The sequence below is a fragment of the Carcharhinus amblyrhynchos genome, unplaced genomic scaffold (genome assembly GCF_965287045.1).
Source record: "Carcharhinus amblyrhynchos unplaced genomic scaffold, sCarAmb.v2.hapA scaffold_750, whole genome shotgun sequence".
In the NCBI taxonomy this organism is placed as follows: Eukaryota; Metazoa; Chordata; class Chondrichthyes; order Carcharhiniformes; family Carcharhinidae; genus Carcharhinus; species Carcharhinus amblyrhynchos.
Genome location: NW_027650490.1, coordinates 1 through 18,026, shown reverse-complemented (window position 1 = coordinate 18,026; position 18,026 = coordinate 1). Strand labels below are relative to the sequence as shown.

The 18,026-nt window shown below is 56.0% G+C and overlaps 1 protein-coding gene across 1 annotated transcript in view; it reads left to right on the top strand.

Moving 5' to 3' along the window:
- LOC145340058 (alpha-actinin-2-like) overlaps positions 1-18,020 on the top strand; it is a gene marked incomplete at its 3' end in the record, with an annotated part of 43,933 nt that extends 25,913 nt beyond the window's left edge. Inside the window, exons 2-9 of the mRNA XM_080184475.1 lie at positions 6,161-6,275; positions 8,336-8,455; positions 9,079-9,165; positions 13,810-13,897; positions 15,093-15,171; positions 16,262-16,343; positions 16,589-16,674; positions 17,982-18,020. Of these exons, the coding sequence (XP_080040601.1) occupies positions 6,161-6,275; positions 8,336-8,455; positions 9,079-9,165; positions 13,810-13,897; positions 15,093-15,171; positions 16,262-16,343; positions 16,589-16,674; positions 17,982-18,020 (696 nt within the window). The remainder of the gene's footprint in view (positions 1-6,160; positions 6,276-8,335; positions 8,456-9,078; positions 9,166-13,809; positions 13,898-15,092; positions 15,172-16,261; positions 16,344-16,588; positions 16,675-17,981) is intronic.
- Positions 18,021-18,026: the final 6 nt, after the last annotated feature.

Here is an 18,026-nt window from a genome sequence, read left to right as displayed (position 1 = left end):
ACTCAGCTCCACTTACCCACCCGCTCACCATAGCCCTTAATTCCTTTACTGTTCAAAAATCTATCTATCCTTGCCTTAAAAACATTCAATGAGGGAGCCTCAACTGGGCAGGGAATTCCACAGGTTCACAACCCTTTGTGTGAAGAAGTTCCTCCTCAACTCAGTCCTAAACCTGCTTCCCCTTACTTTGAGGCCATGCCCCCTAGTTCTAGTTTCACCCACCAGTGGAAACAACTTCCCTGCTTCTATCTTATCGATTCCCTTCATCATCTTATATGTTTCTATAAGATCTCCCCTCATTCTTCTGAATTCCAATGAGTATAGCCCCAGTCTACTCAGTCTCTCCTCATAAGCCAACTCTCTCAACTCCGGAATCACCCGAGTGAATCTCCTCTGCACCCCCTCCAGTGCCAGTATATCCTTTCTCAAGTAAGGAGACCAAAACTGTACACAGTAACTCCAGGTGTGGCCTCACCAGCACCTTATACAGCGGCAACATAACCTCGCTGTTTTTAAACTCCATCCCTCTCGCAATGAAGGACAAAATTCCGATTCTAAACATCAATTTACGGACACCCGTCAATACTGGAAGCAGTGCTTTACCTGAACCCCCGAGTGTGTCAGATCTTGGGCAGTTGGATCCAGAAGTCTGATTTATAATATCCTCCCAGTTCACCGAGTGGGATAAAAACCCTCTGGAGGTGCTCCCTGAACCCTTTTGCAAACTTGCTGACGTTCTAAAGGAAATCTGGGACAGTTGTAAGTTTTAAAAGCATTGTTTAGCAGTGACGGGCACTAACTCTTCCCTTTCGATGTTTCCTTATCATTTTAAATGATTTAATAATTTTAAGGTCTCCATTATAGAGAAGATATATCACTCTCAAATACACCCTTTAATTTCTTTCCTATTTTAACCCCCCGCAGCTGTTTCAATTTCTATCGAAGTGGTTTAAAACTTTTAACATGGAAATAGGTGTTTAAAGTCTAATTTTCTGAGGCAAGTTGGAAGAATGACTCGTGGACAGATAAAGAGAGACCTTTCCAGCTGCTTGTTGGGGGTGGCATGGTGGCACAGTGGGTTAGCACCGCTGCCTCACAGCGGCAGGGAACTGGGTTCGATTCCCAGCTTGGGTCACTGTCTGTGTGGAGTCTGCACGTTCACCCCGTGTCTGCGTGGGTTTCCTCCGGGTGCTCCTGTTTCCTGCTGTCGTCTGAAAGACGCGCTGGTCAGGTGCTAAATCCTCCCTCAGTGTAACCCGAACAGGAGTGTGGCAACTAGAGGATTTTCACAGTAACTTCACTGTAGTGTTAATGTAAGCCTTCCTTGTGACACTAGTAAGTAAAATTGCCCGTTAGTGTCCAAAGATGTGCAGGTTAGGTGGATTGGCCGTGTGAGTCCCATGTTCTCCCCCTGCTTCCTATGGGAGCGAGTCCCACATTCTCCCCCACTCCCCGTGAGAGCGAGTCCCACATTCTCCCTGCAGTCTGGGTAAAGGTGTTTCTGTATTATTGAATACAGGAGTTGGGACGTCTTGTTGAAGTTGTACAAGACATTGGTAAGGCCACACTTGGAATACTGTGTACAGTTCTGGTCATCCTATTATAGAAAGGATATTATTAAACTGGAAAGAATGCAGAACAGATTTACTAGGATGCTACCGGGACTTGATGGATTGAGTTATAAGGAGAGGCTGGATAGACTGGGACTTTTTTCTCTGGAGTGTAGGAGGCTGAGGGGTGATCTTATAGAGGTCTATAAAATAATGAGGGACACAGATCAGCTAGATAGTCAATATCTTTTCCCAAAGGTAGGGGAGTCTAAAACTAGAGGGCATCGGTTTAAGGTGAGAGGGGAGAGATACAAAAGGGTCCAGAGGAGCAATTTTTTCACACAGAGGGTGGTGAGTGTCTGGAACGAGCTGCCAGGGTTAGTAGTAGAGGTGGGTACAATTTTATCTTTAAAAAGCATTTAGACAGTTACATGGGTACGATGGGTATAGAGGGATATGGGCCAAATGCGGACAATTGGGGTTAAAGAAGGGGCGGCATAGACAAGTTGGGCTGAAGGGCCTGTTTCCATGTTGTTAGACTCTGTAGAACTGTAGAACATTACTGCACAGAAACAGGCCTTTTGGCCCCTCTTGGCTGTGCTGACCCATTCTTCTGCTTAGTCCCACTGAGCTGCACCTGGACCCTATCCCCATAGACCATTATGGTTGACTCAGTGACTCCCGATTTCCCCGTGGGATGAAGCGGGTTGCGGGGGGGTTGGTGGGCTGTGTGTAGAGAGAGCGGGGGGAGTGCTCAGTGCTTTCTGAGGTGTTGTGAGGTGGGGTTTGCTTGGGGAGGAGGTTGATCTGAGGGAGGCCCTCAGGCCCGGGAAGGCCGTCGAGGGAAAGTGAGCCAGGAGCTGTGTGAGCAGCGGCTAAATTTAACACAGCAGCGAATTCCTGTGGACTTTCTGTGCGGTGAGGTCATCGTCGAGCGAAGTTAAAACTTGATTCCAGGGGAATTTGAGAAGTTGCTGAGGGAGCAGAAACAGGAGAGGGTGCAGGCCGTGTGGGGATGCTGAGAACAGGCCAGCAATTCAGACCTTCCTCAGCTTCCATTCCCAGCCCGCGGCCTCCCCGATCTGAGTGGATTAATTATTTCCTCCCAGGAGTTTTTAGAATCCCTGCACTGCAGCAGGAGGCCGTTCGACCCATCAATTCTGCACTGACCACAAACCCATCCTATCCCCATAACCCCACACAGTTCCCCTAGCTAATCCCCCTGACACTAAGGGGCAATTTAGCATGGCCAATCCACCCTAACCCGCACATCTTTGGACACTAAGGGACAATTTAGCATGGCCAATCCACCCTAACCCGCACATCTTTGGACACTAAGGGACAATTTAGCATGGCCAATCCATCTAACCTGCATATCTTTGGACACTAAGGGACAATTTAGCATGGCCAATCCATCTAACCTGCACATCTTTGGACACTAAGGGACAATTTAGCATGGCCAATCCATCTAACCTGCACATCTTTGGACACTAAGGGACAATTTAGCATGGCCAATCCACCCTAACCTGCACATCTTTGGACACTAAGGGACAATTTAGCATGGCCAATCCACCCTAACCTGCACATCTTTGGACACTAAGGGGCAATTTAGCATGGCCAATCCACCCTAACCTGCACATCTTTGGACACTAAGGGACAATTTACCCTGGCCAATCCACCTAACCCGCACATCTTTGGACACTAAGGGGCAATTTAGCATGGTCAATCCACCTCACCTGCACATCTTTGGACACAAAGGGGCAATTTAGCATAGCCAATCCACCTAACCTGCACATCTTTGGACACTCAGGGACAATTTAGCATGGCCAATCCACCTAACCTACACATCTTTGGACACAAAGGGGCAATTTAGCATAGCCAATCCACCTAACCTGCACATCTTTGGACACTCAGGGGCAATTTAGCATGGCCAATCCACCTAACCCGCACATCTTTGTGGGAGAAAACCGGAGCACCCGGAGGAAACCCACGCAGACATGGGAAGAATGTGCAGACTCCGCACAGACAGTAACCCCAGGCCAGGAGTCGAATCTGGGTTCCTGATGCGGTGAGGCAGCAGTGCTAACCCACTGTGCCACTTAGTGCGGTTCCTGTGCTCGCCCTGCCTGGGCTGAGCTTGGGAACTGTCCCATGTCACCAAAGGCCAGTTGGCCTTGCCTGTTCGTTTCAGCTCCCCCCCGCACCCCCCCCCCCCCAAACCCGTGTGGCGGAGCTGCCAAATTTAATCTCATTCACCTCCGACCCCTGACCTCCCATCGTCCCGGCGAGCCAGGAATGCTCTTCAAAACTTTCAAAAAGGAAGTGCTTTGGGACAGGACACCATGGCAGTGGGTTAGCACTGCTGTCTCACAGCGCCAGGGACCTGGGTTCGATTCCTGGCCTGGTCACTGTGTGGAGACTGCACGTTCTCCCTGTGTCTGCGTGGGTTTCCTCCGGGTGCTCCGGTTTCCTCCCACAGTCCAAAGATGTCTAAGTGAGGTGGATTGGCCATGCTAAATTGTCCATTAGTGTCCAAAGATATGTAGGTTAGGTGGATTGGCCGTGCTAAATTGTCCCTTAGTGTCAAGGTAATTTCTAGGGTAAATGCATGGGGTTATAGCGATAGGGCCTGAGTGGGATTGTGGTTGGTGTAGACTCGATGGGCTGAATGGCCTCTTTCTGCACTGTAGGGATTCTATGATCCGAGGAAGAGCCCTGGGCCAGACTGGATGGGCCAAATCACCTCCTCCTCCCAGCAATCTTTCTCTCACGGGAAATATATCTCCAATTTCCCCCCTTCTGAAAGTTCCTATTGAATCTGCTTCCACCGCCCTTTCAGGCAGAGCCTTCCAGATCACAACAACTCGCAAAAAAACCATTCTCCTCATCTCCCCCTCTGGTTCTTTCCCTGATTCTCTTCAATCTGTGTCCCCTCCACCTCTGGTTCCCCACCCTCCTGACACTGGGAAACACTTTCTCCTTATTCACTCTCCCCAAACCCTTCCTGATTCTGAACCCCTCGATTCAATCTCCCCCTGAACTTTCTCCGCTCCGAGGGGAGCGATCTCAGAGTCCTGAGTGAGAGAGTTGGTGGGGGGTGGATAGTTAAGGAAGGAATGGCTGTTCTGTTATCAAATGACATCCAACCACAAGCCAGGACTGACTCAATTTTCAGCACTGCGGCTAGATTTAGCTACAGGTCACCCTGTTTTGCTATTTAACCAGGGCCCAGAACTCACACCGTGAGCTGTCTAAATTTGGCTGTCTGTGTATGTGTGTGTGAGGCAGGGGATGGATTCCAGCAGCTGTCAGCTGCGCGGAATGTCCTATTCACACACTGCCTTTTCCACATACCATCTTCCCATCTACAATTTAAACACACACAGGTCAGCAAGGTTCCCCCACAGTGCGGTGCTCCCTCAGCACTGACCCTCCCGCAGTGCGGCGCTCCCTCGGCACCGACCCTCCCGCAGTGCGGTGCTCCCTCAGCACTGACCCTCCCGCAGTGCGGTGCTCCCTCAGCACCGACCCTTCCACAGTGCGGCACTCCCTCGGCACTGACCCTCCCACAGTGCGGCGCTCCCTCAGCACCGACCCTCCCGCAGTGCGGCGCTCCCTCGGCACCGACCCTCCCGCAGTGCGGCGCTCCCTCGGCACCGACCCTCCCGCAGTGCGGCGCTCCCTCGGCACCGACCCTCCCGCAGTGCGGCGCTCCCTCGGCACCGATCCTCCCGCAGTGCGGCGCTCCCTCGGCACCGACCCTCCCGCAGTGCGGCGCTCCCTCGGCACCGACCCTCCCACAGTGCGGCGCTCCCTCAGCACCGACCCTCCCGCAGTGCAGCACTCCCTCAGCACCGACCCTCCCGCAGTGCGGCGGTCCCTCAACCTAACCCTCTGACAGTGCAGGGCTCTGACTGTCTGGGGTGTGTGGGGTCCTTGATTATGCTGGCTGCTTTTCCCAGGGCAGAGTCAATGGGTGGGAGGCTGGTTTGTGTGATGGATTGGGCTACATTCACAACCTTTTGTAGTTCCTTGTGGTCTTGGGCAGAGCAGGAGCCCAGACCAAGTTGTGATACAACCAGAAAGAATGCTTTCTATGGGGCATCTGTAAAAGTTGGTGAGAGTCGTCGCGGACATGCCAAATTTCCTTAGTCTTCTGAGAAAGTAGAGGCGTTGGTGGGGCTTTCTTAACTATAGTGTCGGCATGGGGGTGACCAGGACAGGTTATTGGTGATCTGGACACCTAAAAACCTGAAGCTCTTGACCCTTTCTACTCCATCCCTGTTGATGTAGACAGGGGCATGTTCTCCTTTACACTTCCTGAAGTTGATGACAATCTCCTTTGTTTTGTTGACATTGAGGGAGAGATTATTATCACTGCACCAGTTCACCAGATTATCTCATTCCTGTTCTCTGTCTCATTGTTTGAGATCCGACCCACTGTGGTGGTGTTATCAACAAACTTGTAAATGGAATTGGAGGGGAATTTGGCCGCACAGAGCTTGTATCGTACTCTTCAAAACTGCAGTGAACTTTCCGAGCTAACCCAGCACGCCTTCTTTCTGAGAATGTGGTCACGTTGAAGCTGATGTGTTTTTTAATCCTTTCAGACTTTCACAGCCTGGTGTAACTCTCACTTGAGGAAGGCCGGGACCCAGATTGAGAATATCGAAGAGGATTTTCGCAATGGCCTCAAACTCATGCTGCTGCTCGAAGTTATTTCAGGTGGTCTTCCGTACCCGGACTCGGGGACCCCCAACCCCCCTCCCGCTCGTAGCCTCAGCCCCTCCCTCTGTCCCAGCCTGTTATACAGGAACAGGAGGAGGCCATTCAGCCCCTCCTCCCCAGCCTGTTCCACAGGAACAGGAGGAGGCCATTCAGCCCCTCCTCCCCCAGCCTGTTACACAGGAACAGGAGGAGGCCATTCAGCCCCTCCTCCCCAGCCTGTTACACAGGAACAGGAGGAGGCCATTCAGCCCCTCCTCCCCCAGCCTGTTACACAGGAACAGGAGGAGGCCATTCAGCCCCTCCTCCCCAGCCTGTTCCACAGGAACAGGAGGAGGCCATTCAGCCCCTCCTCCCCCAGCCTGTTACACAGGAACAGGAGGAGGCCATTCAGCCCCTCCTCCCCAGCCTGTTATACAGGAACAGGAGGAGGCCATTCAGCCCCTCCTCCCCAGCCTGTTACACAGGAACAGGAGGAGGCCATTCAGCCCCTCCTCCCCCAGCCTGTTACACAGGAACAGGAGGAGGCCATTCAGCCCCTCCTCCCCAGCCTGTTACACAGGAACAGGAGGAGGCCATTCAGCCCCTCCTCCCCAGCCTGTTCCACAGGAACAGGAGGAGGCCATTCAGCCCCTCCCTCTGTCCCAGCCTGTTCCACAGGAACAGGAGGAGGCCATTCAGCCCCTCCTCCCCAGCCTGTTATACAGGAACAGGAGGAGGCCATTCAGCCCCTCCCTCTGTCCCAGCCTGTTACACAGGAACAGGAGGAGGCCATTCAGCCCCTCCTCCCCAGCCTGTTATACAGGAACAGGAGGAGGCCATTCAGCCCCTCCTCCCCAGCCTGTTCCACAGGAACAGGAGGAGGCCATTCAGCCCCTCCTCCCCAGCCTGTTCCACAGGAACAGGAGGAGGCCATTCAGCCCAATTTTAAGGTGCAGACACCCCACCAGAGGAAATAGTCTCTCTCTGTTGACCCTATTGACTCCTTTAATCATCTTAAACCCCTCCTCAACTCGGTTCCCCCCTCGATCTTTCCCACAGAAGGGAGGGACACCAGCCTCGACTGAGTGACCTGTCCTCAGGATTTAACCCTTCCAGCCCTGGAACAGTTCCAGTGAATCAGTCCCTGAGGCCCCTGCGAGGAAAGGTGTGAGGGAGGGAGGGTGAGTGGGGAGGTCCAAGTGGAGTGACTGCCTGACTCTGGAGGGTCTGAAGGGGAGGGATTGAATGAGGGAGGGTCTGAGGGTGAGGATAGGAGTGAGGGAAGGACTGGGGGGGAGGGTGGAAGTGAAGGAGGGTCTGAGGGGGGAGTAAGAGAGGGTCTGAGGGGTGGAGTGAGGGAGGGTCTGACAGAGGAGTGAGGGGTAGAGTGAGGGAGGGTGCGACGGGGGAGTGAGGGAGGGTCTGATGGGGGAGTGAGGGAGGGTCTGACGGGGGAGTGAGGGAGGGTCTGGGGGGTGAGGGAGGGTCTGACGGGGGCGTGAGGGAGGGTCTGACGGGGGAGTGAGGGGTAGAGTGAGGGAGAGAGGGTGGGTCTGAGGGGGGAGTGAGGGAGTGTCTGAGGGGGGAGTGAGGGTGGGTCTGAGGGGGGAGTGAGGGAGTGTCTGAGGGGGGAGTGAGGGAGTGTCTGAAGGGGGAGTGAGGGTGGGTCTGAGGGGGGAGTGAGGGAGGGCCTGGGGGGAATGAGGGAGAGTCGGGGGGAGTGAGGGAGGTTCTGAGGGGGGAGTGAGGGAGGGTCTGAGGGGGGAGTGAGGGAGGGTCTGAGGGGGGAGTGAGGGAGGGTCTGGGGGGGAATGAGGGAGGGTCTGGGGGGGAGTGAGGGAGGTTCTGAGGGGGGAATGAGGGAGGGTCTGAGGGGGGAGTGAGGGAGGGTCTGCGGGGGGAGTGAGGGAGGTTCTGAGGGGGGAATGAGGGAGGTTCTGAGGGGGGAATGAGGGAGGTTCTGAGGGGGGAATGAGGGAGGGTCTGAGGGGGGAGTGAGGGAGGGTCTGCGGGGGGAGTGAGGGAATGAGTGTGGGGGTCCGAGCGGAGGGACTCACTCTCGGGGGTTTGTGTTCCAGGTGAACGGCTCCCCAAACCCGACAAGGGGAAGATGCGTTTCCACAAGATCGCCAACGTCAACAAGGCCCTGGACTATATTGCCAGCAAGGGGGTCAAACTGGTCTCCATCGGGGCAGAAGGTAGGGAGAGAGACCCTGCCCCACCCCCACCCCCACCCCCACCCCCACCACCATCACCATCCAGCAGCACTGACCCCCCACCCCGACTCCCACCCTACCCCCACCCCCACCCCGGCAGCACTGTCCCCCTTCCTCCACTGACTCCCAAACTACACACAACGTCCACTGGCAGTTGACTGTTCGACTGCTGGGGGCATCATTGTAAATTCCATTCCTCCCGGCAGCTGGGGGAGCTCCCCCAGCCCTACCCCCACCGACTCCGCCCCCCACCGACTCCGCCCCCCACCGACTCCGCCCCCCACCGACTCCGCCCCCACCGACTCCGCCCCCCACCGACTCCGCCCCCCACCGACTCCGCCCCCCACCGACTCCGCCCCCCACCGACTCCGCCCCCACCGACTCCGCCCCCCACCGACTCCGCCCCCTCACAGTGTCCCGCCTCCCTCTGTGCCCCAGCCCTGCCCCTCCTCGCTGACTCCATCCCCGCGTCCCCAGCCCCACCTGACTCTGCCGCTGCGTTCCTGCCCTCTCCCCTGGCTCCGCCCCCTGCCCCAACTCCGCCCTTTGCCCCCCCCCGGCTCCGCCACCCCGGCCTCTCAGTAACGTTGCCTCTTGCTGTGCAGAGATTGTTGACGGGAACCTGAAGATGACCCTGGGGATGATCTGGACCATAATCCTTCGCTTCGCCATCCAGGACATCTCTGTAGAAGGTGAGCCCTGATTGGCTGTAATCAATGGGGGGGGGAGCCCTGATTGGGCCTCATTAAGGGGAGCCATGATTGGGTGGAGTCAAAGTCTGTGCTGATTGGACGTAATCGGGGGCGTATTTTAATTATTTTGGGAGGTCAATGACATTAACATCGAAACAGGGAGCAGGAGGAGGCCATTCGGCCCTTCGAGCCTGCTCTCCCATCCATTTTAATCATGGTTGATCATCCAATTCAATATCCTGATCCCACCCCCCCTCCCCGCCCTTTCCCCCCATATCCCTCGATCCCTTTAGCCCCAAGAGTGATATCTAATTCCTTCCTGAAATCACACAACGTTTTGGCCTCAACTACTTTCTGTGGGAGTGAATCCCACCGCTCTCTGGGTGAAGAAATTTCTCCTCACCTCAGTTCTAAAAGGTTTACCCCGAATCCTCAAACCATTACCCCCCTAATTCTGGACTCCCCCCACCACGGGGAACATTCTTTCTGAATCTACCTTGTCTAACCCTGTTAGAATTTTATAAGTTTCTATCAGATAGAGTCATAGAGTCCTCAAGGTTTACAGCAGGGAAACAGGCCCTTCGGCCCAACTTGTCCATGCCGCCCCCTTTTTTAACCCCTAAGCTAGTCCCAATTGCCTGCATTTAACCCTAACCATTGTACCCATGTAACTGTGTAAACGCTTTTTAAAAGACAAAATTGTACCCGCCTCTACTACTACCTCTGGCAGCTCGTTCCAGACACTCACCACCCTCTGTGTGAAAAAATTGCCCCTCTGGACCCTTTTGTATCTCTCCCCTCTCACCTTAAACCTATGCCCTCTAGTTTTAGACTCCCCTACCTTTGGGAAAAGATATTGACTATCTAGCTGATCTGTGCCCCTCATTATCTTATAGACCTCTATAAGATCACTCATCAGCCTCCTACGCTCCAGAGAAAAAAGTCCCAGTCTATCCAGCCTCTCCTTATAACTCAATCCATCAAGTCCCGGTAGCATCCTAGTAAATCTTTTCTGCACTCTTTCTAGTTTAATAATATCCTTTCTATAATAGGGTGACCAGAACTGTACACAGTATTCCAAGTGTGGCCTTACCAATGTCTTGTACAACTTCAACAAGACGTCCCAGCTCCTGTATTCAATGAAATCCCCTCTCACTTTTCTGAGCTCCAGTGAATACAATCCTATTGGATGTTTAGGATGGTCTATCTCAGCACCAGGCCTCACGTCACCACAGCCCAGGAGGGGGAACGATATTGAGAAAGTCCCCTCCATCCATATATATAAACATTGCAGCTGTATAAGGTGCTGGTGAGGCCACACCTGGAATACTGTGTACAGTTTTGGTCTCCTTACTTGAGAAAGGATATACTGGCACTGGAGGGGGTGCAGAGATTCATTGGGTTGATTCCGGAGTTGAGAGGGTTGGATTATGAGGAGAGACTGAGTAGACTGGGGCTATACTCATTGGAATTCAGAAGAATGAGGGGAGATCTTATAGAAACATATAAGATTATGAAGGGAATCGATAAGATAGAAGCAGGGAAGTTGTTTCCACTGGTGGGTGAAACTAGAACTAGGGGGCATGGCCTCAAAATAAGGGGGAGCAGATTTAGGACTGAGTTGAGGAGGAACTTCTTCACCCAAAGGGTTGCGAATCTGTGGAATTCCCTGCCCAGTTGAGGCTCCCTCATTGAATGTTTTTAAGGCAAGGATAGATAGATTTTTGAACAGTAAAGGAATTAAGGGTTATGGTGAGCGGGCGGGTAAGTGGAGCTGGGTCCATGAAAAGATCAGCCATGATCTTATTGAATGGCGGAGCAGGATCGAGGGGACAGATGGTCGATTCCTGCTCCTAGTGAGGCACGGTGGGTTAGCGCTGCTGCCTCACAGCGCCAGGGACCCGGGTTCGATTCCCAGCTCGGGTCACTGTCTGTGTGAAGTTTGCACGTTCTCCCCGTGTCTGCGTGGGTTTCCTCTGGGTGCTCCGGTTTCCTCCCACAGTCTGAAAGACGTGCTGGTTAGGCGCTAAATTCTCCCTCGGTGTAACCCGAACAGGTGCCGGAGTGTGGCGACTGAGGGATTTTCACAGTACCTTCGTTGCGGTGTTAATGTAAGCCTTAGTTGTGAAACTAATAAATAAACTTTAAACTTTATTTTTAGTTCTTATGTTCTCGTGACTTGGGTGAAAATGTGGATGGGTGGATTTGCAGACAGTACAAAGATTGGTGGAATTATGGAGAGTCTAGAGGGTTGCCAGAGGAGACAGCGGGATATAGATCGATTGCAGATATGGACGGAGAAAGGGCAGGTGGAGTTTAATCCGGGCAAGTGGTGGACTTTGGGAAATCGAATGTTAAGGTTAATCATAGAAACCCTACAGTGCAGAAAGAGGCCATTCGGCCCATCGAGTCTGCACCGACCACAATCCCACCCAGGCTCTACCCCCATATCCCTACGTATTTACCCACTAATCCCTCTAACCTGCACATCTTTGGACACTAAGGGGCAATTTAGCATGGCCAATCCACCTAACCTACACATCTTTGGACTGTGGGAAGAAACTGGAGCACCCGGAGGAAACCCTCGCAGACATGGGGAGAATGTGCAGAGTCCACACAGACAGTGACCCGAGCCGGGAATCGAACCCGGGTCCCTGTGAAGCAGCAGTGCTAACCCACTGTGCTACCGTGCCACCCCATTCATGGTGGGACCCTGAACAGCACTGATGTACAGAGGGATCTCGGGGTTCGAATCCATAACTCCCTGAAAGGGGTCACACAATTAGACAGGGTGGTGAAGAAAGCGTATGGAACCTCTGCCTTTACTGGTCAGGGCATTGAGTACGAGAGTCAGGATGCCACGTTGCAGTTTAATAAAACTTTGGTTCGGCCGCACTTATAGAGAATTGCGTTCAATTCTGGTCGCCATGTTACAGGAAGGATGTGGAGGCTTTGGAGAGGGTACAGAAGAGGTTTACCAGGATGCTGCCTGGATTAGAGGGTGTGAGCTATAAGGAGAGACTGGAGAAACTAGGGTTGTTTACTCTGGAGCGGCTGAGGCTGAGGGGAGAGCGGATAGAAGTCTGTAACATGATGAGAGGCAGAGATAGAGTGGAACACTTTTTCCCAGAGTAGAAATGTCCAAGGGTTTAAGGGGGAAAGTTCAAAGGAGATGTGAGGGGTCAGTTTTTTTTACACAGAGAGTGGTAGGTGTCTGGAACGCACTGCCAGGGGTGCAGGCAGATACGATTGGGGTGAGGGAGATGTGGGAGAGGATGGGATTGAGAAAGATTGGGAGAGATCAAGGGAAACGGGGATTGAGGGAAAGGGGAAGGGGGGTAGGGATGGGGGATTGAGCGGGGTAGGGAGAGAGTGGGGAGCGAGGGAGGTGGAGGGATTGAGAGTGATGGGGAGAGAGTGGAGGTTGATGGAGGGGGAGGGTGGAAGGGATGGAGGGAGACAGGGATTGAGGGAGGGGGAGAGAGTGGGGATGGAGGGGGACAGGGATTAAGGGAGGAGGAGAAGGTAGGGATGGAGGGAGAAAGGGATTGAGAGAGGGGGAGAAGGTAGGGATGGAGGGGGATGGGGATTGAGGGAGGGGGAGAAGGTAGGGATGGAGGGAGAAAAGGATTGAGAGAGGGGGAGAAGGTAGGGATGGAGGGGGACGGGGATTGAGGGAGGGGGAGAAGATAGGGATGGAGGGGGATAGGAATTGAGGGAGGGGGAGAAGGTAGGGATGGAGGGAGAAAAGGATTGAGAGAGGGGGAGAAGGTAGGGATGGAGGGGGACGGGGATTGAGGGAGGGGGAGAAGGTAGGGATGGAGGGAGAAAAGGATTGAGAGAGGGGGAGAAGGTAGGGATGGAGGGGGATAGGAATTGAGGGAGGGGGAGAAGGTAGGGATGGAGGGAGAAAAGGATTGAGAGAGGGGGAGAAGGTGGGGATGGAGGGAGATGGGGATTGAAGGAGGGGGGAGGGTAGGGATGGGGATTGAGGGAGGGGGAGAAGGTAAGGATGGAGGGAGACGGGGATTGAGGGAGGGGGAGAAGGTAGGGATGGAGGGAGACGGGGATTGAAGGAGGGGGAGGGTAGGGATGGGGATTGAGGGAGGGGGAGGGTAGGGATGGGGATTGAGGGAGGGGGAGGGTAGGGATGGGGATTGAGGGAGGGGGAGGGTAGGGATGGGGATTGAGGGAGGGGGAGGGTAGGGATGGGGATTGAGGGAGGGGAGGGTAGGGATGGATTGAGGGAGGGGAGGGTAGGGATGGCGATTGAGGGAGGGGGAGGGTAGGGATGGGGATTGAGGGAGGGGGAGGGTAGGGATGGGGATTGAGGGAGGGGAGGGTAGGGATGGGGATTGAGGGAGGGGGAGGGTAGGGATGGGTATTGAGGGAGGGGAGGGTAGGGATAGGGATGGAGCTTTTAGATATGCCGAGAATAAAGAGATGGGGAGCAAGGGCAGGGATTAGTTTAATTTGGACGTAAATAACAGCACAGCATGATGGGCTGAAGGGCCTGTTCCTGGGCTGGACGGTTCCACGTTCTGTAAAGGGGGAGCTGGGAGGCTGAGGCCTACACACTCAGGCTGTGCGGGGCGATGCGGTCCTCCTGGTAAACCCCCCCCCTCTCTCTGTCCTGTCTTTCAGAAACCTCGGCCAAGGAGGGGCTTCTCCTGTGGTGTCAGCGGAAGACGGCTCCCTACCGCAACGTCAACGTTCAAAACTTCCACATCAGGTGAGGGGCCCGGCCCCCGGGACTCTGGGAAAGACCCCCCCCTTCCCCCACCCCCTCCCCTGGAGACAGCAACCGCACACACACCCACCCACACACACCCACCCCCAGGGGAGCGGAGAGAGGGGGGGCCTTGGGAGTGGAGCAGGAGGGTGAGATTGGTGGTGGGGGGGGGGGGGGGCGGTGGGAGAGAGTGGGGAGCGAGGCAGACAGAGGGATGGAGATGGGAAGAGAGTGGGGAGAGAGGGTGGAGCGAGGGAGATGGAGGGAGACAGGCAAGAGTGGGGAGTGAGGGAGACAGAGAGATTGAGGGAGGTGAGGTGAGAGTGGGGATGGAGAGATTTAGGGACATGGGGAGAGAGTAGGGAGCGAAGGAGACACATTGAGGGGGATGGGGAGAGATTGGGGAGTGAGGGAGACAGAGGGATTGAGGGATGGGGGTGGGCAGGGATGGGATTGAGGGAGGGGGGAGGGTAAGGATGGGGGTTGAGGGAGGGGGTGAGTAGGGATGGGGACTGAGGGAGGGGGAGGGTAGGGATGGGGACTGAGGGAGGGGGAGGGTAGGGATGGGGACTGAGGGAGGGGGAGGGTAGGGATGGGGACTGAGGGAGGGGGAGGGTAGGGATGGGTATTGAGGGAGGGGGAGGGTAGGGATTGAGGGAGGGGGGAGGGTAGGGATGGGGATTGAGGGTAGGGATTGAGGGAGCGGGGTGGGTAGGGATGGGTATTGAGGGAGGGGGAGGGTAGGGATTGAGGGAGGGGGAGGGTAGGGATTGAGGGAGGGGGAGGGTAGGGATGGGGATTGAAGGAGGGGGAGGGTAGGGATGGGGATTGAGGGAGGGGGAGGGTAGGGATGGGGATTGAGGGAGGGGAAGGGTAGGGATGGGGATTGAGGGAGGGGAAGGGTAGGGATGGGGATTGAGGGAGGGGGAGGGTAGGGATGGGGACTGAGCGAGGGGGAGGGTAGGGATGGGGATTGAGGGAGGGGGGAGAGGGTGGGGATTGAGGGAGGGGGGAGAGGGTGGGGATTGAGGGAGGGGGGAGAGGGTGGGTCAGTGCATTCTGGAATCTCTGCCTCTGGTCGGGGCGACTCTGGGGAAATCCTGGCTCCAGTTTTGGGACTTTCTGCTTTTCTCTCTCTAACTTTCTGTCTGTTCTTTCTTCCTGTCTGTCCCTCTCGTTCTGCGTCTCCGTGAAGCTGGAAAGATGGCCTCGCGCTGTGCGCCCTGATCCACAGACACAGACCCGACCTCATCGATTACTCAAAACTCAGAAAGGTCTTTCCAATCTACCTAACCTCTCTTACCCTGTCTGCTCAACTCAACTCAACTCAACTCAACTCAACTCAACTCAACCCCCTCTCTGCAAAACACAACACCGAAATATCACTGTGTCTGGTCAAAGAGTGGGACAGAGGGAGAGAGATGGAGGGGGGAGAGAGAGAGAGATGGAGGGGGGAGGGAGAGAGATGGAGGGAGAGGGAAAGATGGAGAGGAAGCGAGAGAGAGATGGGGACAAAGAGAGAGGGTGCAAGATGAATATATATATATATAGAGGGAGATGGATACAGGGAGGAAGAGATACAGAGAAGGAGGGAGAGATGAGATGGATAGAGGGAGAGAGGGCTCTTCCCCTCACCCCCCACCTCCTTCTGTCTGACCCTTGACCTGTCCAAGGTCAGAAAAGGTGCACTCTGGGACATACTACCCAGGGGAGACAGGGAGATACTCCCCGGGGGTGGGGGGAGAGAGGGAGATACTCCCCGGGGGGTGGGGGGAGACAGGGAGATACTCCCCGGGGGGGTGGGGGGGGACGGGGAGATACTCCCCGGGGGGGTGGGGGGGAGACGGGGAGATACTCCCCGGGGGGGTGGGGGGGAGACGGGGAGATACTCCCCGGGGGGGTGGGGGGGAGACGGGGAGATACTCCCCGGGGGGGTGGGGGGGAGACGGGGAGATACTCCCCGGGGGGGTGGGGGGGAGACGGGGAGATACTCCCCGGGGGGGTGGGGGGGAGACGGGGAGATACTCCCCGGGGGGGTGGGGGGGAGACGGGGAGATACTCCCCGGGGGGGTGGGGGGGAGACGGGGAGATACTCCCCGGGGGGGTGGGGGGGAGACGGGGAGATACTCCCCGGGGGGGTGGGGGGAGACGGGGAGATACTCCCCGGGGGGGTGGGGGGAGACGGGGAGATACTCCCCGGGGGGGTGGGGGGAGACGGGGAGATACTCCCCGGGGGGGTGGGGGGAGACGGGGAGATACTCCCCGGGGGGGTGCAGGGGAGCAGTGTGGGGGGCTCTCTGGGAGGTGTGTTCCGGCTGAGTTACGAGGTTCCCTGATTGGCTCTCTCTCTCTCTCCGTTTACAGGATGATCCCATTGGAAATTTGAACCAAGCCTTTGAGGTTGCGGAAAAATATCTGGATATTCCCAAGATGTTGGATGCTGAAGGTAAAGGAACTCTCCACAAACCCCTGTCCCCCGCTCCCCCTGCACCCACCCCCACTCCCCCTGCACCCACCCCCACTCCCCCTGCACCCACCCTCAGCTCCCTCTCTCTGTCTCCCTCTCTTCCTCCTCCTCAGTGCTGTGTGTTGTTTAGGGGTTACCCCGGGGTGGCAGTGATGGGTATTGATGTGGTGGGTGACAGTATTGTTTCAGTGCTCACTGCCTTCGCTCTGTGCTTTTCTCCACAGACATTGTGAACACCCCGAAACCTGATGAGAAAGCCATCATGACCTACGTGTCCTGTTTTTACCATGCCTTCGCTGGAGCAGAGCAGGTAGGGCCCCTCGGCACCGACCCTCCCACAGTGCGGCGCTCCCTCAGCACTGACCCTCCCACAGTGCGGCGCTCCCTCAGCACCGACCCTCCCACAGTGCGGCACTCCCTCGGCACCGACCCTCCCACAGTGCGGCACTCCCTCAGCACCGACCCTCCCACAGTGCGGCGCTCCCTCAGCACCGACCCTCCCACAGTGCGGCGCTCCCTCAGCACTGACCCTCCCACAGTGCGGCGCTCCCTCAGCACCGACCCTCCCACAGTGCGGCACTCCCTCGGCACCGACCCTCCCACAGTGCGGCGCTCCCTCAGCACCGACCCTCCCACAGTGCGGCGCTCCCTCAGCACTGACCCTCCCACAGTGCGGCGCTCCCTCAGCACCGACCCTCCCACAGTGCGGCGCTCCCTCAGCACCGACCCTCCCACAGTGCGGCGCTCCCTCGGCACCGACCCTCCCACAGTGCGGCGCTCCCTCAGCACCGACCCTCCCACAGTGCAGCGCTCCCTCGGCACCGACCCTCCCACAGTGCGGCGCTCCCTCAGCACCGACCCTCCCACAGTGCGGCGCTCCCTCAGCACCGACCCTCCCACAGTGCAGCGCTCCCTCGGCACCGACCCTCCCACAGTGCGGCGCTCCCTCAGCACTGACCTTCGCAGAGCATGGCGCTCTTTCTGCAGATGGAAGTTGTTCAGGACCACGGGAAATGGGGTGATGGTGGGGATGGAGGGAGATGGGGAGAAGAGGATACGGGTGGAGGGGGACTGGGTTGGGGTTAGTGATCGAAGGGAATGTGGAGAGTTGAGTAGATTTTTCAGTTAAGGGCCTGCGGGGGTGGATTTGAGGCCTAGTCAAGGCTCCAATCCTGGCTGTTGATTGGTTTGACCCCGCAGGTTGAGTTCAATGCCAGTGGGCGGTGGATTTGAGGCCTAGTCTAGGCTCTAATCCAGGCTATTGATTTATTTGTCGCTGCAGGTTAAGCTAAAGGCCAGGGTGGGGGGATTTGAGGCCTAATCTAGTCTCTAATCCCAGTTGTTGATTTGTTCAGCCCTGCAGGTTGAGCTGGGGGTCAGCGGGGGAGGGATTTGAGGCCTAGTCTAGGCCCTAATCCTTTCTGTCGATTTGTTCAGCCCTGCAGGTTGAGCTGGGGGTCAGCAGGGTGGGGGAAGGTGGATTTGAGGCCTAGTCTAGGCCCTAATCCTTTCTGTTGATTTGTTTGGCCCTGCAGGTTGAGTTAAAGGCCAGCGGGGGGAATATTTGAGGCCTAGTTGAGTCCCTAATCCTGGCTGTTGATTGTTCTGTCCCTCCAGGCTGAGACTGCTGCCAACAGGATCTGTAAGGTTCTTGCTGTGAAC